Source organism: Aptenodytes patagonicus, chromosome 14, assembly GCF_965638725.1.
Source record: "Aptenodytes patagonicus chromosome 14, bAptPat1.pri.cur, whole genome shotgun sequence".
NCBI classification, from domain to species: Eukaryota; Metazoa; Chordata; class Aves; order Sphenisciformes; family Spheniscidae; genus Aptenodytes; species Aptenodytes patagonicus.
The window spans coordinates 3334726-3358777 of NC_134962.1; the positions used below are offsets into that span (position 1 = coordinate 3334726).

Consider the following 24052-nt stretch of genomic DNA (forward strand, 5'->3'; position numbering starts at 1 on the left):
CCCTGGGACCCGGACGATTTAAGGAACGTGGCAGAGCTCCTTCTTCTCTCTCAGGCTTTACACAGTTGCAGGATACCGGGAAGAAGAACGGGGCAGGGTTGAAGGTGGGTCTGTGGCTTCTTAGAGATTTTCAGGTCAAAATAGCTCAAGTGTGTGTGTCAGAGGTTGTCTATACCTTTATAAGAGGAGCAAAAGGACAGGAAAAGTTGAGGACAACTTACATTCTGCTAAATTATCTTCGGCATCGTTTTCATACCACAAAGTTTCATATTGTTTTCTGAGCACATTGAGGAGAAAATTAGTGGACTCCGCAGTCCTTAAAGATATTTTCTTGATTACATGACCCTACAGATGAGGTCTTAAAATTCCTTTAGTGGCTATTTCTCCTTTTAAAATGTACTCCCAAACTTTTGCTCCCCACCCCCCCACACTGACTGTACAGTTGCCAAATGAAGAGGGAAAGCGAATGCTGGGACAGCAGGTCCTGGGACCCCCCAGCGCAGGCTCCGGCAGCGAGAGCCACCAGCCGGGGGGCTGCTCCTCGGTGGGGCCAGGCTCCGCTGGCTGCCCAGCTGTGCCAGCTGTACCAACCCTGCCAGCTCTGCCAGCCAAACCATCCGCGCCAGCCATAGCCAGCCGTACCACCCGCGCCAGCTGTGCCGGCCGCGCCAGCTGTGCCAGGGCCAGGCTCAGCAACTCTCGGCCAGCCAGGAGCTGCCACATCCCAAATCTAACAGCTCCCTCTGTTGGCATCTGTTCGAACCTATCGGCGAGGATGCGAAAAAGTTGGCATCATCATTTATTTTTTTTTTTAAGGCAATCTCCAGGCGGAAGGCGAGCTGTCTGCAGGGGTATACCCCGCCTGACCGAAGACTTGTTTCATTTGTGTTATTACTCTAGCGACTGATACTGGACCGTGTCTCCTGAGGCTGTAGCGACCACAGCTCTGCTGAAGACAGCTTTTCAGTCATTTTTCCAAAATAAGTGAGAAGATGTAGCTGGAAGTACTCCGAGGTCCGACGCACGAGTATACGCGAGGATGCTGTGAAAATCTGCCAGCCCAGATATTCTCCCAGCACAGCCTCCCCGTCCTCTCTCACCAGCCCTAAGGAGTTAATCACACTAAATACACTTGAGCTCTGCTTGCCCCTTACTGATCATGCAAATTAGCACCTCTGCATTCAAAGGGCAATCAGACAGTGTGCAAATGATTCGCTGCCTTTATTTTTTCAGGTCCTTCCATAACAAAAACCCTCAGACAGCAAGCTTTGGCAAGGTTGTTTAAACAAATGGTAGTACGGCCATGTAAAATGGTTTCAATACTTTGCCAAAGATGTACGAATATAATGAAACTTAAGCCTCAAACGTACTTCAAGTATTTATTAGCCAGTTTACAGAGACAGATAATCTGGACAATCCACCAAAGTGTTAGCTGGATTTACAGAGAAGGCACAGCCAGCAATGTTGACTTTCCTTTGAAGATCTCAGTTCCAGATTTCCCAGCTTGCAGAGCCAAGGGGTGGCCAAGCTGCCTGATTCGAATGCGAGTGATTTAAACTGATCAACTCTTTCACAAGAAACGGTGCAATCAGCGAAGAGAACCAGAATTCACTCCTTGTGCTCCTGACCTGCAACACTGAATGGCCAGGGAAGATGTTAAAAAAAACCCAAAACCCACTTTTTTTTTTTCTATGTCACTACAGAAAAAGCTGTGCAAACAATCTGCTCGGGCTGGACGAGCGACAAGGCTGGCAGAGATGTCTGCATCGCCTCAGGTCTCTTCGGCAAGCCTGCATTTGCTGTGTGTGCCCTCCCCATTTTACCCGCTGATTTTAAGAGGCTTCCCGGCCGCATTCGTGTGGCCTGGCTCTGCAGCTCTGCAGCACCCCAGATACAGGGTTGTACCTATGGTAGCGACCAGCCTTTTAGAGAAAAAGGCACAGAGGGAGAAAAAAATACTTTCTTATCTCTCTGGTCCCCAGTCAGGCCACACTGATCCTATATTCTCTTGCGAAGACATCAGGCAGTTGCATCTTTATCTCTTAATATCCCCAATAAGTAGCTCAGCTCAGTTTAGTGGCACCCATTAGTGTCTCTGCAATTAAAAGGCTGTCAGTATTTTCACTATAAACCCAGCTAGTCACAAGCTTAACATGGCTCCAACATATCTTCCAAGAAGAAATTTGGCCAAAACAAAAGGAGAAGCAGGGGATAATTATTTTTTTCCAAGGACAATGAATCTGAACCTATAGCTTTCCTGCACAGCGAGGTCCCTTGGGAAATCTGCTCCCAAGTCTCCGATGAAGTTTTCTGGTAAGCACTAGAGAAATCAAAGAGATCCTTTTAGGCTGCAAGCAAGGGGTGGGAGGAAAAGCAATGAATTGCTTTAATATGAAATGTCACATTTAAAATAGATCCTACAAAACTAGAAACCGTAGGCTGGTAAATCCTTCCCTTCTAGAAATACCGTGGGTTTTGGTGGGAGTACCACTCAAAATAAGCATGCAGAATCAGGCCTCAAGTACATAAAATATAAAATTTGGTACTTAAATTTAAAAATATTTATAAATAACTTAAGACATTCAGGCTCAGAGGCGTGTACAGCCAAATATTTCCCTTTGACACAGGGAACTGCCGGGATCCACATCCAGTACCATGGATCCCCAGTGCAGAAATTTGCTTTACGTTTAACGTAGAAACAAAACCTGCCCCTTGCAGGCTCTTTGGAAAGTCTCCCGCACCCCTTTGAAAGCACATGGAGGACATGTCTGATCAAGCAGAAAGCATTTGGGAGTACAGAGCCATAGCACAGAACATGACCTGTTCTTCCTATATATTCACAGCACATGGCAAAACAGCTCCCGGGGGATTCCTCGGCTGCACCTACACCACGAGGTCAGCCCAGCTAAGCCTGACCATGGGTGACTGCAGCTTTCCTCTGCTCTCACGTTGGAGGAGGTCTACCTTGGCTCAGGGCTGGGGTAAAGCGACCCGGGAGAGGAGGGAGCCCTTGAGCTCTGTCCTTGAGCAAAGATGGGCTCAGCTGTTTTGAGCGATCTGCTCTGCAACCTCCTGGCTCAGCTCAAGCGCGGTGAAGGCAGTACTGATGCAACCTCATGCCCCTGGGTCCACAGTAGACATCCAGCCAGAAGACTTCCCCTGAAGGGAAGCCTTGAATTCATCTCACAACCCGTTCTCTCGCACACCTGGCTGGTACCTGTCGAGCAGACTGCAAAATGAAGGCACGCGAGGGAGGGTTAAGGTCAGAGGTACCTTCGCTTGGATGATTCCTTTCATGTAGTTCAGACCACACGTGTCGCGTGGCAGCCCGAGAGCCGGCCACCCTCCCTGCGGTCACTGGACAGCAGAGCATGGAGGGACCCGCTCCTGGCACAGCGAAGCAGCTCCCCTCAGCGAGCGCCCGCTCCAGGGCAAAGCATGCAAGCGGCGGCTGCCTTCGGAGACAAGGAGGTAAGCTGCTTTGGCCACGCGGCTATTTGTCCACTAGACACGGACTGGGGCAAACCAGTCACATGGGCTGTGTCCTCGCTGGAGACGTTGAGCTGGATGGCTCTACAGGCCATCAGCCATGCCCTGAGCAAAAAATGAACTCTAGATTTCTTTTCTCCCACGGGTTTCATTCAGACCCGTTATGTACTTGGTCTCAGTATATTTTTTGTCCTGTTAAACACCTAAAAAAAAAAAAAAAATGTTCTTTGGCACTTGTGCGACAATGACACATAGACGTGACACTCTCCTGTCCTTCGGCTGCTTGCTGGACTCATCTCTAGAGGTCCATATATGCAGAGTCTGTGTCCACCCTCTGGGCCCCTCCAAACATGAGGAATGCACAGAGGCCAATGCTGTTAACAGCAGCCACCAGGTTGAAAACAGAAATCCAGGAGCCAGTCGTTTCAATCAGGTAGCCAGCCAAGTACACGCAAATGACACCTGGGATAGGAGGGAAGAGAAAGAAATGCCAAGGCTCTGGGGCCAGATCCTGCCCGCCTGCGAGGAGAGGACTCCCAGGAAAGGAGGAGCTGCAGGAGGGCACCTTACCTAGGAGGGCTCCACCTGTATTCCCGACACCTGTAAAGAAAAGAAAGAAATTGCGTATTCAAAACCCGCAGACATGGATGGCTTCATCCGGGCTCCCACCCGACCCCTGGTCTGTGTGCGCAGCTAAATGCCTTGCTGATGGCTGGGACAACCGACGCTCGGCCTCACCCCCCACCCCTGGGTGCCGGTAAGCATTTGGCAAATCGAAAGGCATGCTCGTGCAGTTACCTGCCCCCAGCAACGGCAGGTGTATCACAGAAGGAAGCTGAGGCCACGAATACGGAGGAGATGTTGCACAGAGCTACTCCTCCTCAAACCTTAATGCTGACGACCTTGTCCCCCCCCCTCCCGTACACGCCACCTCTCCAGCACAACCGAAACCCCGCAGGAATCCTTACCGAACAGTAAGCCAGCACACGAGGGGGCCAGATCCTGTACGTTTACTGAAATGCCACTAGTGAGAAACAGAGAGGGGGAAATGGCTGTTTTAAGGGAGCGCGACTGCTCTTTCATCATTTACACAGAGTTTAGTTTGTCAAACAAAAGGAAGGGATCCTAGACAATAAATGGCACTGTCGGAAGAAAGGAGGAAAGAGGCTGAGAGTGAAGCAGCACAGGAGAGTACCAGGAGGAAAAGGATTCAACTCCAAGTGTTCAGAGGGGCCAAAATGCAATTCCCCTCCTGCTTCACCTCCCTAATACCTGCCTGGTCCAACGTACCCTCCAGTACGCCAAGCCCTTCCCCACGCTAGAGGTTTGCTGGATCAATTCCAACCCAGCGGGCACTAAACTCCACCGGCCTCGCAGGGACCAACGCACGATGCTCAGACAAGCGCCAGTTCTTGCTCTGACACTCACGACGGAGGCAGCCTCCTCTGAGACCCCAAAATGCCAAGCGTGGGATAAGAGCTAAGGGCCACAGCTACTGTCGTTATCACGGTCGTTACCTGTGGTTAAAGGTCTGAAGTCCAACAGAGGCGGAGGCGAACACTATCGCTTTGCAAAAACTGGAGGTCTGGCCCAGGCACAAAGCAAAAATGCTCGAGACACCAGAGCCAATGACCTGGAAGAAAGGGAAAATTAAATACCACAGCACATTTTCTGTAAGGAAGAAAGCGCGGACAAACTGTTCCCTTTTACAATGGCAAGAGCTCGTATGCACCAGGTGCTTCTCAAGCCTTTTTTTTCCCCAGTGTCCTGCCTTTCTGTGTCAGAGGTCTGTCCAGAGGGATGTGATGCTGCAGAGCAAAGAGGGTACGCTGTGCTCTCACCCGGCATTTCTATCTCTGCTCATCCGTATTGCTGTTTCCTAGTATCTAAGGGGTCATTTGGAGTGACAGCGTATGGTTGGCCTTTGCCTGTGAAAGAAAACCTCTTCGGAGCACGCACAAATCTCTGTGCTCAACCTTACCATTGGTCCATGCTCTGTTCCCTTTTACAATGGTCCTGGTTCCTCGGTCAGGGTTTTCCTCTGGATTTCATTCCCCATACGCACTGACCACCAGTCTATCTGCAAAGCTAGAAAACCTCTCCTCTTTCCACCTATAACCACCAACCCAGCTCCATAAGAGGTCTCATCTGCCGTGCAAGCAGAGCTCAGCAAGTAGCTCAAGTGTCGCTCCTGTGGCTTCAGCTCTCTTACCTGCATGAACTTACGAATGGTGATGGTTTTGTACCCTGGAAGAGAGAGAGTTGCAGTTAAGCACAGCTCACCAGGTCTCCTTGTTTTCCAGCCAGGAGACCAGCCAGTAAGTGGATTTCAGATGGCCAGATTTCATCTCCAGGTGGATACTGCGACTGAGATCAAAGGGAGCCCCAAACACATGGATGGGATTTGGACCCTGGAGTATTTATTCTGCTTTCATATCAGAACCTCACGTTGTCTATTTGCCGCGTCTTCTCCCTACCAACGAGCCCACCTCCTCCCACCCAGGTCCTCTTTCCACATCACATAAAAGAAAAGCTGAAGAAAAGCCAAAAGAGCTCTTACCCTGGTTGATTAAGTGATCAGACAGAAAGCCACTGAACAAGCTTGTTGGAATTGCAACCAGCCAGGGGACTACATTAAACACCCAACCCTGAAAGGGAGCAAAAATCAAGAGAGGTTTGCTGTCAGAGCTGAGTTTGTTTGCAAATATTTTATTTGATAGTCTGTAATATCTGTAGAAAGGAAAAAAAATGAAGTGATCAGGACTTCTTGCAGGATCTCTACCCACTTCGCACAGCAAGCTCTCAGCTACACCCTGCACCACTCCGAAGTCTGTAAGGTGGCAGGCGCATTACGGGGCTGTGGCATTCGGTAGGTTTGCTGTCTTTCCTTCTGCCCCGGTGACCCTGCATCCAGGGGGGAGGCAGAAAGCTCTGTCTGCTCTGGGAAAGTGGGATTAGACGTGGCAAAGTTTACTGTTCAGCACGGTGATGTGGCAGAGAGCCACAGAGCCCTGGAAAGCAAGCTGTAGATTTTACTCTGCCCTGTGGGTCATGAGTAAAGCTGCCGGCGAAATTTCTGACATCAGCTTCAACCTCATTAGCAACGTTACTGTGAAGCTGAGGGAACATAGCTGGATTTTCTAATGCCAGGATTAGGTAACATTACGGGTAGCAACGTACTTCGGCCTATTTTCAATCAAGTGAGCTTGCTAGAGTTGTAATCACAGATGATTACTGGTCATCTGATTACAGCTGCTTAGAGGAATTTTGGTGCCCAGATCCCAGGAGGGAAATCAGTGCGGGTTGGGCTGGGCTTCATCTCAGCTGGTTGAACCTACCCATCCCTCCATCGTTCCCCGCGTTTCGCTCAGAGCCCGTCACCCCGTGGATGCATCCCTCCCTTCCTCGCCTGGCTTCAGGATGCGCGGGAAGGCTGAATGATCTTGGGTTTGAATAACCTTGTTCCAGCTGCTCCTGGAAATCATACCAGGGTCCATCTGCATCTTTGAAACTTTGGGTCTTGGTTACTTTTGAAAATGTTACCCCATAGGGCTTGTGGGGTAGTATCTCTCTGGTGTCTGTTAACACCAGCTGGGGTTGCTCAGCAAGTCAATCCCAACACACCGAACCACCCTTGTCTCACCCCTACGGCCCATCGCCCCGAGCAGCGTGAGCCAAAACCCTCCATCACCTCCATCCAGGTGGGCTGGAGGCAGCGGTGAAGGCAGCGGTGAAGGCAGCTCACCTGCAGAAAGGGACTTTGACCAGTAGGTGACATAGGTTTCCCACATTAAGGATTATCATCCATTCTTTAAAATCAAGCATCCTCAAGCCCCGTTTTATTAAAACGTATGAAGCGATTATCAGATGCAGGAACACTATATAGAGCATCTTACATAAGGGCACCACGCTATAATGCTTAACAGATGGTAAATTACTGCTGCACAAGCATATTACTCGAGGTGCACAGATCTTGTCACAACAATATGTTTGCTGGTTTAATACATGATTTTAATATAAATATCAAGTATGCCATAAAGTGCCGTACACACGTAATATGAAAAGGCATTTGTAAGCAGCTCTGGAAATCATAAAACCCGAACTGAGCCATTGTGGAAAAGATTGTCTGAGTTTCTGAGAACAAGAAGATCAAAATACCAGCTCTCAGCCAGCTGAGTATTGCCTAGGTTTCTGAAAAATGGAAACATCATTTGTGCTGAGGAGAGGGAAACTTTTATAGCATTTTTGAAGTACACGTTATTAACGGTAATTATCATTTTCACAGGCAGGTCTGAGCTATACAATGTGAGTACAGTTAAAAACCCCGTGAAAACCCAGGAGTGAATGGGTTGATGGTCATTTGCCACAGCATAATGTCATGAGCTCTGTGCCATTTGAAAACCATCCTTCCCTCGGAAGAAAAGCAGTCTAAAAACCAAATATAACCCTCTCTTCCCTGCCTGGAAAGTGCCCCAGCTCCGCCTCACTTCAGCATCCCTAAACAAGCAACTAGAAACTAGCCTCTGCCTACCTGGGGGGAGGATGCTTGCTTGCATCTCCAAATGCGTGTGCAGGGGGGTAACGGCTCCTAACCCCGCAGGGAAGCCTCCCACCTCCTCCTGCTTCCCAGCCTGCTCTCACCAAGTCCCTCTGCCATCATCTTCCTCCCCAGCCAACCCGTTTTGGCAGGCACCCAGCACGACCTCATTTGCACGGGGACCGGCAGTGCCTGTGTCTCAGAGCCAACTTACCTTTGACTCGGGGAAAGTTTCCTTGAAGAAAGTCGGCAGCCAGGAAAGGAGAGTGAAAAATGTGCTGGCCGTAGAAAGCTGAGCGATGATGACAGCCCTGAAAATACACAGCGGGGAGGAAATAATCAGGAGTGACAGGTCACACGGGGTGGGAAACGAGCACCCGAGCAACCCAGTATTTCAGTTCCTGGTCTATACGTAAATCCCTCACAGCGCTACAATTGCTTCTTGAGATTTTTTCAGAGGTAACTACTCCTTTTGGCTTGCCACTCGCAGCACCACTCGCTCCTTCGCTGCCTTCGCCGCACAGCGCCCGGGCCGGCGCCTGACGTCAGCCCCCGGGTTCAGGCGAGGTTAATTGCAGCAGCAATTGTGCAAGTGCATTTCCCACCAGTCCCTTCGAGCGCTGCAAGAGCTGTCCCGCTCCAAGAGGTGTTGTCTGGGGTTTTCTAGGGATTTGTTATCAGCAAATGCTCCATGGTTATTCAAGGCAGGAATGGGCTTGCTGCCCTGCAGCCCCATCGCCCTCCTCCCCGGCTTTAAACGGCACTTGGGAACATGCTTGGATGAGCTTCAGTACCAAATGCAGAATCCCAGAGAAAAAATGGCTATTAAAAAGATGTTTTGCCAGCAATGAGAACACAGCCTGTGCCACCCAGTGCCCCTGAGCAGGACTTCTTCGGAGCCCATTACAAGCAGCATTTCTAACAAGACCGGTGGAGAATATCCCTCCGGAGGAGCACACAACCCCCACACAGGGAACAGACTGCGAAGGAGGAAGGTTTGCCAGTAATATTGAAGCCTGACGTTCCTCTGGACAGAACATAAACCGCCTTTTGTCAAGCTTACCTTTTAGTTCTTTGTTTATACAGAAGGGATTAGAAAACCTGGTCACATATCCCAAATATATAAATAAGTGGACAAAATACACATAGGCAGAAGAAATAAGCACAGAGAGGAAAAAAAAGCCCTTGGAAGGAGGGTGCTCCCCAGCCCTGCCGACGCTCGAGGCCACCGCAGCTGCCTACCATATCGGTGCCTTCTTAAACAGCTGCTTCCAGGGAACTTTGGTCTGCTTGGATATCGAGAGGCCTCTCATTAAATAATCTATGGGGATGATGAGTTCTGCAGGGAAGAAAACATACAAAGGAAAGCTCTGATCAGTAATTTTCTGTGCAGCTGGAAGGAGCCCTGGGAGACTGCTATACAACTACCTTTAATCTCTTTCTAACTCTTTTTTTGGCAATACCAGAACTGGATGCTCGTGAAAACACCTTGTTACGTTGACCAAAATTTTTCCACTGCATCCACATACTTCCCCATCCAGCCACCTACACCCATTTGTTATATCTCGTTATAATTAAACAGAAATCTCTTTGGGCAAGGACCAGGTTTGGATTTTGTACAGCACCAGGCACACACCAGGCTCCTGACGGGCTGAGCTCCTACATACCACACTCACACTAATAATGCTGGAGCCAGGAGTAATGGTTTGCCCATGTGTGGAATTACTCCCAGACTGTTATTTGGTAAGAGATATTCTGGATTAACTGGTTTTTAAAAGCTCTGTGTGTAGATGCTCTTGGTTTGGAATAAGTATCTTGCCCTGCTTTAGCTTAATCCACTTTGAAGATCATGTTCTGTTTGGTGTTTTCACTGGTGCTTAAGAGTACTGAGGAGTCAGATCAGGCTCTCGACAGCAATATAATCCAGCGTGGGACTTGACATAGGAAATCAGCAATGCAAGAGCTCAAAACCTCGTTTCTGGGTTTAGCATCTTGGGTGAGACACAGCGTGTATTACAGAAGACATCTGAACAACAGGTCTTTGTGTAAAACCAGGCATGATCTTGGAAACACAGGGGATTTGCAGAAAATAACCGGGAGGTACCACTCGGGTCCCGCAGCCTCAGGAGCGCTGGCAGCCTGAGGGATGCAGGCGGCTGGACTTACCATTCTCACTCAGGAGGTACTTGCAGGTGCAGTAAACCCAGAGCAAAGTGAGCAAACCAGAGAAGTAGAAAACGCTCTCCCAGCCGTACCAGTCCAGGAGGAGAGATCCTGCACCGCCGATCACCAGCGTCCTGCAAGGGAAGCCACGCTCGGATTTACAGGTCTGGCTAAGAGCGTTTGGACCGCACGCACCACTGGGAGATGCTCCCTGGGGCGGATGCTGCGTGTCACTAAATGCACTTCAAAGAGCCATCAGTCGCTGCGTGCACAGGCGCTGCCCGCCTGCCCGGTCCCCCCGTGACTCTGCAACCTGCCCTGTTCCCCACGTGGCATCTCGGCATCCTCAGCTGGGGAAGAGAAACCGCTAAGGGACCTCACGCTCGCCTGCCCCGCACTGAAACATGCTCGTCAGGGAAAGAAAATGAGGTTGCTGGTGTGCAGAAAGTATCTCAGAGAATGTATAAATCAGCAAAAGAAACGAGTACACTGGAAAACTAAGTGATTAAATGCAGTAATATTTCTATTTGGTTTTTAAGCAACCCTTCCATTTAGAAAAGTAATTCTGATGGAGATTAGCAGAGATGGGAGAAGTTTTATGATCCCCATCTATCAGAGAGGACAGGTGACCAGTCTCAGGCTGACCCTTGCTCTTCCTACTGAATCAGGCTGTTTCCCATAGTAATTAAATGTTGCAAACACTCTTCAAAGTCTGGCTTGAAAAGAAAGAAAAAAAAATACATAAATCCTTGACATGCACGACAGCAACTGCCTGAGGCTTCCTCAGCTGCAGCCGGTGTCCTCAAGGACCCAGGAATCCACATGTACTCTGGGCTGCGAGTTTTGCCTCCAACTATTTAATGGCATTTCATCACGTACGATGTCCGGAGACTGTCACTCGCTGCTCAAAGCCTTTTGAACTTACCCAAACTGCGAGCCAGTCCCCACTGTGCTGTAGGTGAAGGCTCGCTCGCTCTCCCGGACCTTCTGGGACAGCAGGCTGGCCAGGGACGGGAAATACACCCCTGCGAGCAACGGGAGCAAGGCAGGGAGCAGTCAGGCTCCTGTGCCCTCGTGAGAAAATCAAAAGCAAATTTAAAAGATCCAGCGGGAGCTAAACACTGAGACAAAGCAACAAAACCTTTGGTGAATTCAAAACAGGGATATCAAATAAAATAAGTGAATCCATCACCATGAAAGGTTTGTTTGTGCCTTCTCCGTAATCCCCTGTTTCATCATCACCGCTGCTACTGTAAATCCATCAATGCCAATGCACTTATCCCAACAGTTCCCCAGTGCTGCAAGAAGGAAGGCAAATCAGCCCAAATTATCCAAAAGTTTTGGCAAGGACCAATTTTCCCCAAGTCCTTTGAAGGAGTTTTAAAATGTGGAAAATCAAACAGGAACAGTGATGAATTCAGAGGCCAGCAGCCCTTGTCTGGCGGAGAGATTTCTACAGGGGAACGATTTGTCAGTGACTTTCTCTAGAAATGTCACTTTTTTTTCCCGTGGAAGTTCTGGATGTGGAGGCAGTTTTGAGGCAGAGGATTGCTCGAACACATGGGAGAAGGGTTCGTGCACTGCAAACCACATGACTTGCATCTGCATTTACTGCACACGAGCCCCCCTGCGAGGAAGCCCCTGGGCAGACAGACACACAGACACATGCTCGGGACAGGGGTCTCACCTTGCAGCAACCCCATGAGGAACCTGGAGGAGGTCATAAAAACGAGGTGGGCAGAAGTGACGTGGGTGAGCAGGGGGGTGAGGACCGTGAGGAACCCCCAGGCTGATGCTGAGAGGAGGAGGACTTTCTCACCTCCTATTCTGGAAGACAGAAAACACGTTATCAAAAATGAGGGGAGGGCGAAAGGGCAAAGCCCCCCAGTCAAGACTCAAGTGCTCTTCCCAGTTTAGCCTGTTTTTAAGAGCAACCTTTCAGTCAAACCTGTTCTTCTCTTACAAATGTCTTTAGCCCTCTGGGGAGTAGCTCTGACCTCCTCCCCTCCCACCTCCTGCACCCCTGGAGCAGGGAGCGAGCGGCCGGTCACCGGGATTGCTCTCACCAGGACACTGGCCACCAGCGTGCCCATCCATCTCCGGCACACACCAGCCCCAGAGACACCACCGCACTGATGCACTCAAGTCTCTGATGGAGGGGAAGCCCAAGCTGCTGTCACCGTTCTGCTTTTCTTAACCAGTGACGGTGTTTTCTCTTCCATCCGCTGTTTTGCATCAGCTCTGCCTGTTAACATTTGGTTTTTTGCAGCCGTTTGCTTGCAAACTATTAAGGAACATAATTAAATAGCCTAGTGCACTGCATGCATAGTGTACTCCTTCCAGGCACGTGTTCCTCACAAAAGATTTCACAGGAAAGCCCTTCTCACTAAGAATACGGTGGCTGGGGAGAGGAACTCAAGCAGGTAATTACTCAGATCTTTCCTTACAGCTAGCTGGGCAAGTTGTTTTTTAATTGATATGATGAAATGGAGACACTTGGTTTTCCCCAAACGGGATGGAAACTGTGATGGGGGCTTGTTTGTGAAAAGACTGCATGAGAATATAGGGTGGAAAAACTGGAGGTGCTGAACTGAAAACAAAGATAGACTATGCAGATCGAATAGAAAAAAGCTGTATTCCTTGCAAAAAGGAAATATTTTCTTCTTGTGGTTAGTGATTGCAGCTATAAACCCTTCCGAATGGCTGTCTGGCACCACTGGGATTAAGCTGTTTGTTAATGGACAAATAACACTCCCGGTGAGCAGCAGCTACGAACTATGCATGAGCATCAGCATTTATCACTTTTCTAAAATAAAGTCTGCTTTACACCCACTATTTCTTTCATCAGCTTAACAGGTAAGCTTGTGGGTTTGCTTTTTTTATTCCAGTTACTGAACCAGTGCTAAAAACAACCTCCATCAGAAAAATTATGCTGGTATAAAAGTGCTCTTCACTGTTTCCAGGTGAAAAAAACCCCTATGTTGGTCTAAGTGTCCGTTAACAGGACTGTAGATCTCTCCTGGCAGCTGCTATGCAGGAGCTGTGGAGGCAGTAATGATCGTGTAGGCGCTCCCTGTCTTTGCTGGGGGTTTTGCCTGTGCAAAGTCCTTCAGTGCCTGCTGCCCTATAAGCATAGCGCCAATTTTAAGACCCAGAGATCTAATCGGACAGTCAAAACTACACGTGTCCTTTCTGAATCAGAGCTACAGACCCTGAGCGAGGCTGATGGAGAGACCTCAAGTGCTTTCAGAGCAACCTGCAAGTGCCCCATAAAGCTTCCCCCCACGGACACGCTTCACCCTCCCACCCCATCACTGTCCCAGGGTGAAAATTTCACAGCCGCTGCCGAGACTTGAACTGAGAGGTCAAAACCAAGCTAAGTGTCATTGAAAAGGCCCGAGCAGAGGAAAACATGAGAATAATTTCCAGTACTGATCACTGATATGTCCTCCGATAATCTGTGTCAAGCAGTAGCCCCAGAAGAAGCTGCTGAGCACTATGCCGGACTGCTTCTTGTCCCAGTCGAAGTGGGTGCTCAGGGCGACGGCGCAGATGGGCACGGTGACGCGGGCGCAGTACAGCAGGCACGTCCCCAGCAGCAACATCACTGTCCAGACGCGGGACTCGGGCCTGCAAGGATGGAGAGGAAGACGGGGAAAGGGCAGATGGAATGGTCTGCCTCGTAGATCCATGCACAGCGAGGACTTATGGGTCAGACCGGTTTGCTTGAAAGCCGTAACACGTCTGTCTTGATAACATAAAGGTCAGAGCAATCCCCCTATGGCACAGCGGTTCTGACACAGAGCGTATTGCATCTGGTGACTTTCATGAACGATGCTAACTTTCATCCCAAACATTATTTGACCCCAGCAGCAGAATAATGTCTGTCTACAGGCTGCAAGGTGGAACGGGCTGCTGGGGCATCGCTGACGGCAGATGGAGGGAAAGGCAGGGGGGAGCCTGGTTTTTTTTGCTTTTTTCACCAAACAAAAGCTTTAGAAACTGTTCTTTCAAAGATAAGGATAACAAAGGAAAGGTCAGTGCATGAGGTTGGAAGCATTTGCATGAGACACACCATCTTGGTAGCAAACATTTGTTATTTGGCATTCCTGCCCATTCCCCAAGGGAGTTGGGGGGTGTGGGGTGTGTGTGGGTATGTGCTACCCTTCCTAAATAGGAGGGAGATGGAGGAATGCTTTAGTGCGAGACAAGACTTGATGGGGCTGAATAGCCCAGAGAGAGGAGCAAGATAATCCAGCCTGGCCTGATAAGAAGTTTAAGATAGTATTAGTAATAATATGTTAACAGAATGTATTTATTGGTACATGAGTACTCAGCCCCAAGAAAAGTGCTCCTGCAGAAGATACAGGCTGGAAATAAGTGGGAAGGCAATTTTCCCCTGCTCCAAGTCAGCGATGTGCTTCTGGAGCAGAGACCCACATTTTGCTGCAAACTTCAGGCCCCAGGTGTAGGTGAACAACTCCGCCTCCCCGCAGCCCCGCTAACGTCAGCCTGGGTCCCCCTTTGCCCGTGAATTACGGAGTTAAAAGCTTAGTAAGAACACCCACTATTTGTAGTATTTGTATTTGGTTATTTTTGTGCCCAGAGGCCAGAGCACAAAGCACTGAGCAAACAGACTCACTGCTCCAGAGACGACTGGAATTCACTGTACCGGGGCATTAACCTCTGTGCTTTCTACCCTACTAAACATAGCCACCTTTTGCGTGGGAAACAACCCGGGTCACTTTTTATATTGAAATGAGCATTTACTTCTCTGTACTGGAATTATGATAAATGTAGGTTAATCCCACACAGCACAAGACCATTTATAAACGTGTCAAATGGCCCGTCACGGAGGGAGGCAAAGGAACAATGAAAAGTAAAACACGCTGGGCAGCTGTGCCTGCTGGAGGTGAATTTATTGCTGTTTCCCAACGAGGCAGATAAGCAGCTCAGTGCCAACCTCTGGCAGGAGAAACTGGAAGTGTTTCAGTTGGTGCTTTGAAGGTTGGAACCGTCTTTGCTGTGCACATGTACAAACGCACAAAATAACACAGGAACTAGAAAACCTCACGTATCTATGCTGGAAGAATAAGTAACCAAGGGTTGACCTGCCTCAGCCATTTGAACTGGCTGATAAACGCTCTCAGACTCCCTCCTGGTCTTACGCCGAGAGGAAGATAAGCAATCATATCTTAATTTGCTGCAAAACCAAAGGTGATTTGTTTTTTTTTAATCACCTGCCCCAGCCATCTCCGGGAGCAGCGGCTCCACCGACTTCAGCTTGCAAAGTACAGCGAAACCAAAGGCTCCCGAACACCGAGTGTCCGGGTCAGACCAACCCCAGCGGGACGATACAGGCAGGCGTTTTTTGGGTATAAATCCTCCATTGGAGGCAGAGGGCAGGTGGGGGGTAACCGGCAATGGAAAATGATACGGAGAGCCCTCAGAGGGGTGCCTCAAGACGACCCGGGATCAGATGCATGCAGCTCTAAGCGACCGACCCGCGCCTGCCTAACCGGTGCTTCTGCACCCACAGAAATGGGCCGTTGCCAGTCTGGGGCCATAATCTCTCCCGTTATCTACGGCAGCACGGCGCAGATTAATTTGAGCTATTGAACCTGCAACAATTGAGGTGACCAAGTAAAACGCAGCAGCCTGCGATGTGCGTAGGTATTTCCTATTATTTAGCCACCGAGACAGTTTTCTAAATTGTGCTTTTCCCCCCGAAGCAAAGGGAGACCTTTATGAGCTTTCTCACTGTCTGGAGCAGGGCTGAGGTCCGCCGCCTCTTCTCCCAGCAGTTATTCTGATAAGCACAGCAGCATTTTAATGGGATATTAGATCAACTGTTCTTCCTTGGCCCTAAACCCTATACAGCTGTGCAAGGTGTAAGATGGAGAGAAAAAGACCTGTGCAGCTCAACTAGTCTTTACTCTGCTTCTCTTTATAATGTTGCCAAGGTCTGTTCCCTCCAGCGGGCGTTTGCAACTAGGAAAAGCAAAACCCACGCGCAGCAACGCCAGCGTCCAAGGAAGGTGCAGGCAGGGGGAGCACGGTTTGGTGCTAATGGATTGAACTCGAAAAAGCAATGAGCAGGCTGCAGAGCAGCTCTGGCTTCAGGGCAGAGGGGCAGGAGGGGATGCTGTGAGCTCCCAGCCTTTTTTCTTGCTCTGATGAGGCGGGCAGAGGCACCCAAGCCCCCGGCCCCTGCACTGGGGGCACGCAAGAGGATTTGGGGGTAGCAGGGGGGGGAGGCAGCCAAGCCGGCAGTGCTGGGCTATCCAGGCAACAGGTCCGACCTGCCTGAGAGCAGGGCACAAAGCAAGACACCATTCAAAGCCCAGCTCAGGTACAGCAGTGGGAAGGGATTGCCAAGCAGAGACGTTCTCCCGACAAGCCTCCTCCCCAGCTGATGTTTTGACAAAACTTCAGTGCATTATTTTCTCTTGACTTTTATTCTTTTTCAAAAGCACTAAATCAGTCTCTGGGTATCTGACACAGTCTCAATGCTCTCTTTGATTACTACTCCATTCTATACATTTATGATCTTTTCCTACATGTTTAAATGCATCGGTAGGGACTTATGCTCAAAACAAGTGGGGAGTATAAAGACGGCTTCAGACTACCACTCGCTCCGTAGGTAGCATATCCAGCTAGGAAAATTCACTCAAATAATATGAGTGTCAAATGTAATCACTAGCTGCCCACACCCACCTGAAAGCATGGCAAGAATTATTTCTCTGCAAGGACAATGATGTGCTTGCATCAGAGGAAAGAGCTTTGTAAATGCATTTTCTCCTAATTATAGTTATCACAGAGGCTGCCGATGAGTCAATGTTCTGCTCAGTGCAAAACAACAACAGCAAAGGTTACAGGAGAAACCTCAACTAGCACAAAGGGGAAAAATTAAAACTCTCCTTCAAAAACTACGGAATAATAACAAATCAAACAACAGTTTTTGTAGGCAACACCAGCCATCCGAGAAGCAGAGCTTTACCAGTGTTAACAAATTAAATCTAATGGCTCCCCTGATGATAATCTGTGCTGGAGATAACCAAACTGAGTCAGAGTAAAGCACATCTAAACCTAAGGAAGTCACAGCCGTTGGTGTCATCGGTGTCACCGTGCCTGTCTCACCGGCCACGTGGACAGACCAAGCACCTCCCCACAACCCTGTGCCGGTCTTGGCGACCCCCGGCTACACGGGGCAGAAACCTCTGCGAGAGGGGGCAGCCACCTCCAAAACATCGGCAGGTGAATCACCGGAGCGTGTCTGGAGCCACCTAATTGACTTAATTGGGTGCCACGTGACGGCAGTGGCTTCTCGCTGCCCGGCCTGTGCTCTCCTGACCTGTCATGCCTTTCTGCTTACGAGAAACAGGCACCGCAGGTGCATCCCCTTCTGCATGTCACCGAGACCCTCTACTGAGAGAAGCAGCCATGCAGCTAGAAAACACTTCCTATTTCATAAACCTCCAACCACCACCCAGACATACTATAATTAGCTCAAGCCCTAATGACTCTTCCTGGCTGGCTTTTTGTAGAGCAGCAGCCCTGTATTTGAGCAGCCCTGCCTGATGTCCCTTGGTTCTCCTCCTCCAAATGCAGCCCTGGGTGCTGAGCGGTCACAGCTTTGCTTGGAAGCATCTAGTGATTCCCCTGGGACCCAGGTGCCACCAACCAAACGGGTCCCCTGCTTAAGGCACAGTGGTTAAGATTGATTTTTAAGGATGCCCGAGAGCCCCAAAGGGGCAAAACCAAGCCGAGCTGCCCTGCGGTGGAAGGAGAGCCAGCAGCATAGGGTATCTTTATTTGCAGTGTGTTTTCCTGCTGAAGGAATTTCTCCTGTAGATGCCACAGAGCAAATATTTATTCAGCTTTATTTCTCTTGACTTGCCTCCCTCCTTTCCCCCAGTCTGCAGGTCTGTCTGTTTGCAGACACTGCAGGTCACTGTTAAAATGGACTTGCTGGAGTTTAGGCTATCAATTAGATTATAGTTTAGCACACCCTTCAAGTCACGAGTCTGGACCGTCAGGTATTTTCAGGTAGTAAGAGAGCTGTGTTAGACAGCAAGACTACGAACAGTCTGTCCCAGCAACAGCTCTTGGCCAGAAGCTGTCTCCGAGGTTTGTGGGTGTTTTCCGTAACTGGAATTGGAAGTGGGAGAAGAACCGGGAGCGGCAGCTCCCAATCCGCATCGGAGCTGCGCCGTGGCCAAGGTGGGCGCAGGTATCATTGGCGGGCCGTACAACCCACCCCCAGGGCATCTCTACCTCAGTCCTCTTCTGTAAAAAGAGACTAAAAACAGCTCTGTGGGACATGCACGGGGGGTACATCAGCTGGAGCCACCTCCAGCGCTCCAGCCTGCTTGCTCGTCCCAGCCGCCAGCAGCGGACACTCATCCGTCCCTGCAAGAACCCCAGGACGAGCAGGATTGGGACGAGCCCCTGTGGTGGTACCGAGCTCCCAGCCACGCTGGAGGGCCACCAGCTCCAAACCAAGGGCACCCAGCAGCCCAAGCACGGGGCCACCTCCCAGGGGAACATCCCCAGTGTGGGCAGCCGGTGCCCGCGGTCCCCCCCACGTCTGCTCGCCTGCCACACCACAGCCTGGGGACGTTCTCCTCCCCATGACCCATTCCCAGCCCCATGGGAGCATCCCCCTTCGAAAACCTCTTTTCCAGCTTACCTGCCTATGGCTTTAACTTACAGCAATCCCCAACACAACCACGGCCTGACTGACGTGGTGTAAACACAGCAGTCGTGCAGGCACTCCTGTGCGAGGAGATAATACCCAGGTAGTTATTTTTAACCCGGTTTGACAGTCCTCTCACTTCTCTCTCTTTGTTTTTTCTCAACAACAATTTCTCCTTCCCTTGAAAATCTAACATACTTGTCAAGAGAGAGATACGTTTTTTTTTTTCCCCTCCTTGAGTTGATTTTGTCATGCTGCAGACCGGCTCCAAGCTAATGATTTGTCGCTGTCAAAAGTAGCTTTGGGGTTTAGAGGAGGGGTTTTTTTTCCAATCCACCAGCTAACAGCCAACGAGAGCAGCACAGAGGACACAGGGCTTTTTTTCCTGGGAAAGCTGGTGGTTTCCTGTCCGCCTCCTGTGCGCAAACTCCCTCCGCAGAGCTGCAGAAGGCAACAAAGTGGTGTTCAGCAAGCGCGGCTCTGGGTTTATTCCCTCTCTTCGTTTCTTGCTTTCGGCAAAAGCAAAGATGAAATTAGATTTCAGCAGCTCATATGAGCTGGAAATAGTTGTTTAGTCCAGGTGGAGGCGGTGGGAAAACGTAATAATGAAGCGCACGCGTGCTTTGCATGCTGATCTAAGGGCATACATGGATCAGCCAGGAATGAAACGCATGTCTCGCTTACGTTTTCCACGTGAAAAAAGTTCTCAGCAAGGGCATGCTTAAAACCCGGGTGAGGAACTTGTACAATAAAAAAAAAACCCAACCACCAAAAAAAAATATGCAACTAAAACTGCAACATTGTGTTGACAAAAGATCAGGGCACAGAACTCAGAAAAACAACGTGACCGTTGGCTCCAGGCAAAGAGCGTGGTCAGGCGACTGGAGACCAGCTTGTAGCCGGTGGTACAACTCCTTTTATCTCTGGAGCTTAAAGAAACTGCTATAATAATCCCTTGTCTTCAGGTGTAGCCAGAGGCTGGGAGACGCAGAGTGGTTTCAGGAGTCATTTGCTTCCCAGGACACACTGACTTTTCCACATTGTATTTCTCTCCTGGAGGCACCATCCAAAATGTGATCCCCATGTCTACCGCTGGATCTGCCCGTGGCTTTGTGTGCAACCTTCAGCAACAGTTTTCTCTTCTCAGCGCTTCGGTGTTCCCCCAGTGAAACCAGAGATGCTAAAACACGTCTACTGCCTGAGGAGTCCTGCTTCGGCATGTTAAGATCTCCATAAAAAAGTGCTATCTAAATGTCCAAACGCGCTACATAAACGTGAGGGCTTTTTCAAGCCCCAAACAGAAATCCCCGAGTGTTGTTCTTGGAAGAGGAAGAGGAGATGCGTGATAACGGAGCCACCGAAAACCTGCAGAAAAGTTTGGGAAAGGCATCCAGAGAGGCAGGATAAAATGTAGGGCAAGAACAGTGGAAGAGGAAGGAAAAGACAGCTGAAAAAAGGGAGGACAAAAGAAGCAGCAGCATGAACAAAGACGGAAAAATAAACCTGCCAAGATAACTGTTTATCTCTCCTTGGACTGCCGGTGCAGACAGATCCTGGAAGGCTGCCTGGCATGTCTTTTGCTGCAGCATGAAAGGAGAACCCATGTCACTTCCCCCACTTGATAAAACCTTGCCTCCATGGCAATAATTCATTACTTGGAAATGGTGAGAGCTATTTATTTGCACATGCCGTTTGAAAACTGCCCACCAAATTGACTTTAAACCATCCAATGAGGTATTTTATACAACTCGACCAACCTCCTCGCGTGATCTGGCGGATCACTCCCCCTTTCTGCTCCCCCCTTCTCCTGCCCTGTTTACTTTAGATCATAAAGCCTCCATAAAGCCTCCCCAAACAAGGGCTGTGACCACGCGTGTGTGTCTACACCAAACAACAGGGACATGATCTCAGTTTCTGTGAATTACTGTAATATAGATAACGATCTGATAGGAGCTATGGTTATCTTGCTGCTCCTTCGCATTAACTGGATTCTTTCAATTTCTAGCAGCGCTTAAGATCGCTTCAAAATACGTTTGTCTTGATCAACAGACTGTCTCCATCAACAGCCTCTTTTGTTTTGGAAGGTGTTATTGATGGTTTGCATTTTTCGAAGAGATTTGGGAAACTGGGGGGTTCATTCTGGCCAAAGGTATTAAATTTTTTTCTAGAGGAAAAACATCTAAATGGAAACTTTGCTTCATGAAAAATTTGGCGCTGGGTTCTTCTTCTCTCACCACTCCCATTTCACAAAGACTTTGGGAAAAGTTAGAAAGCGGGAGACAGAGAGAAGGAATTTTCCTAAGTGCTTTCGGGGGAAAGAATCTTCAAATTTTAAGCAACGCTGGTGCCAAAGATCTGCTTTTGAGACCTACCCCCTCACTCCCGAGATGAGCGTGGGTTGGATTAGACTTCCAGGTCTCTGACCGCAGGAAAAGTCTCCCTCGGGACGGCAGTTTAAAGCCGGCTGTCGGCCTGCTGCCACTGCAGGAAGCAACTGATGATAAACCTCAACTTATCCAGCGGCTAATTGCTGCTGGAAGGGGCAAGTCCTCCCCTTGGCCACACGTTCCTGCGCATTGGCACCAACGTCACCTGTCCCCGTGGCTGCCCCTCCACTCTCCTGCCAGAGCGAGCTCACCACAGGGTCACGCCGGCCCCAAAGGCGAAGGGGAGCAGGGAGGCCACCGCGGTGGCAGCCAGGCATTAGTTCCTCTTCGTGGCAGCGTTAAACGGAACTGAATTTCAAAAGCACGGGGGCGACACAGGGGAGTCCAGAGGCTCCCTGGAAAATCCTCTGACCATCGCTTCCAGCTGCCACACAGCACTCCTGAATCATCATCTCGCCCTGCCTTGGCTGGGAGAAGCGGCAGGTCCTGAGGCCGGGGTGCTGGATGACTTTCCCAGGGCGGCAGAGAGGAGCAGCGCTGCCCCAGGTATCCCAGCTCCGTCCCTTGCTCGTAGCCTCTGCTCCAAACACAAGAGCACCCTGCGTTTGCGTATGCCCCTACTGTTAGAAGTAGACAGCTTGGGCTTAACAGTGTTTTTAACTATTTTAATTACTTAACTTGAAGAACAGTTTGTGCTATCTAGCTGCTGCCCAGCTACTATTCCAGACTTTATCTTATTTAATTACTATCACCAGTACAAACATCCCTGCTGGAATACTTCGATAAGAACCTCATAGTGGTTTCAACGGCATGTTTAAATAACTGACTACAGGCCAGAAATAAGCTCAATTGACTTTTTCCCGCCGGTGTTTCGCTCTAATTCCGTATCTTCCCCCTTTCCTCTACGGTCTCTGTTGGAGCCCGGCAGGGCGAGGCAGCGGGGATTGCCCAGGGCGGTGGGACCGTGTCCCCCGGCACCGTCCTCCCGCACCCCCGGAGGGCAGCATGGGGGCCGGGGAGAGGAGGGGCTCGGACGGGCGGCATCCCGGCGGGGAGCACCGAGCACCTCCCGAAACCGCCTCTCCGGGGAACGGTTCGGGCTGCCCGACCCCCTCCATCCCGAAGCTGCATCTTTTCCAGGAGCTGCATCAGGAGGCGGCGGAGGGGGCCTCCGGCTGAGCTTGCCCGAGGCTGCGGGGGGTCCCGGGGCCGGGAGGGGACCGGCGGAGGGATGCGGGGGGGTCCCGGGCGAGCGCTGCAAGGAGGGGAGCGGCTTTCCCGGGAGCGGGTCCAGCCTTACCTAGACCAGTACGGGTCCCCGCCGCCATCCCTCCTCATGCCGTCGTGCTGCGCGGCCCGGGGGCCGTGCTCGGCGCTGCACACCGGCACATTCCTGCCGCCGCCACCCGCGGCCATGCGGGCAGCGCCTTCCGCCTCCGCCGGCTCACATCGCGGCGGCCGCCGGCTCCCTCCCCCCGCCGAGCCGCGGCCACGTGTCAGCGCCTCCCGCCGCGCCGTTCCGGGAAGTCCCGCCGCCCGCGAAGCGGCCGGGGGCGGGCGGGGTCCCGCTCCCCGTCCCCCGTCCCGGGGCAGCCTCGAACCCGCGGCCGGCGGAGGGTGCACGGGCGGGGAAGGCGCCCGGCCCACGGGGGAGCGGGGGGCGTTTTCTCCATCCGTCACCCACAAACTTGGGGGGTTTTGTCACTTTTTCTATTTTTTTCTCCTCCTCCGGTAAATACAGCCCCGTCCGCAAAACGGAGCGGGGTTGGCGGAGGGGACTAAACACGGCCTCTCCTCTCCCTCTGATACCTGGAAAGCCGAACATGACACGCGCTGTTGGTGAGGCGGCCCCCTGCTCCTCTAGCTTTCGCAGGTTTGCCGGCGGAAAAGTCTCTGTCTCTGCTTTTTAAGGATTAGAACTGAACGTGATATTCCCATCCAAAGAATTTAAGGAAAAAAAAAAATAGGAATCAGTATTGTTACAGCTTGATTTGATGCTCTTGGATAGAGCTGTTGCCTTGCTGAAAGTATCCGAGAGAGATAATCAGACTCCTTTATGGAAATAGATAATTAAAATGATGTTTATCTCAGTCCAAAACAAGAGGACTCGTGACTCACTTCAGGAATATGAATGAGCAGGTGGAGGAGCTTTGTTAAGACATTGTTCAGGTGATTCTGTGACCGATAGCAGTTTGGATGCAGGCACGGCAAAACTTCAGGTCAGCAAAGGATGGAGGAGCTCCCGCACAGCCCGACCAAGGTCGGAAAGGTACCGGAGCTTCTGGGCTGCACCAAAAAGTACAAGGCGCAGGTGCAGGGCAGACATCTCCACTCCGCTACTCGAGCAGCCAGCAGCCTGTAAATGCTCATTAAAATTAAGCCTGTAGCAGACGAATGTTTAGCTAACTCACCCATTCTTCTCCTAACACAAATACTTTGCAGGTCCCTGAAGAGCAGTTTGCTGCTTAAATCCGGAGGGGCAACAGTATTATTGAGCTGAACCTTAGACAGTGAAGTAGCAAAAGGTTCTTCACGCACCATAGAGACAACTCCACAAGAAGGAGGTCGCCAGGGCTGACAAAGCTAAAATCATAAAATCATACTTTGTCCTTTGCTTCAGCATTTCTTCCTCAGAGGAAAGAGATCTCCCCCAAAAGGCCTGTGGCATAGTCACAGACGGTCGCATAGACCTGCTACCGACAGAGAAAGCAAACAATACAAGCAGCTTTGGCACAAGTGGAAACTGAAGGGAACCATGTGTAGTAACCACAGGCTTAG

The 24052-nt window shown here is 50.4% G+C and overlaps 1 protein-coding gene across 1 annotated transcript; it reads right to left on the minus strand.

Annotated features, from left to right (window-relative positions):
• Nucleotides 1-1357: 1357 nt before the first annotated feature.
• SLC17A9 (solute carrier family 17 member 9) lies at nucleotides 1358-22690 on the minus strand. The gene is made up of 14 exons (XM_076351741.1): nucleotides 22575-22690; nucleotides 13622-13819; nucleotides 11877-12016; nucleotides 11115-11214; nucleotides 10193-10323; nucleotides 9269-9365; nucleotides 8241-8337; nucleotides 6050-6137; nucleotides 5702-5736; nucleotides 5007-5122; nucleotides 4458-4513; nucleotides 4060-4089; nucleotides 3274-3951; nucleotides 1358-1636 (listed from the first exon to the last, which is right to left on the minus strand). Exons 1-13 carry the CDS (start codon nucleotides 22688-22690, stop codon nucleotides 3788-3790), a joined length of 1368 nt encoding a protein of 455 aa, XP_076207856.1. The 3' UTR covers nucleotides 1358-1636; nucleotides 3274-3787.
• Nucleotides 22691-24052: the final 1362 nt, after the last annotated feature.

Coding starts and splice junctions, on each gene's coding strand:
- SLC17A9 (XM_076351741.1), bottom strand. CDS start 22,690: ATGGCCGCGGGTGGCGGCGGCAGGAATGTGCCGGTGTGCAGCGCCGAG. Junction 10,324..11,114: donor GGGACTGGCTCGCAGTTTGG/GTAAGTTCAAAA, acceptor CTTCCCTTGCAG/GACGCTGGTGATCGGCGGTG. Junction 4,514..5,006: donor CTTCAGACCTTTAACCACAG/GTAACGACCGTG, acceptor GTTTCTCACTAG/TGGCATTTCAGTAAACGTAC.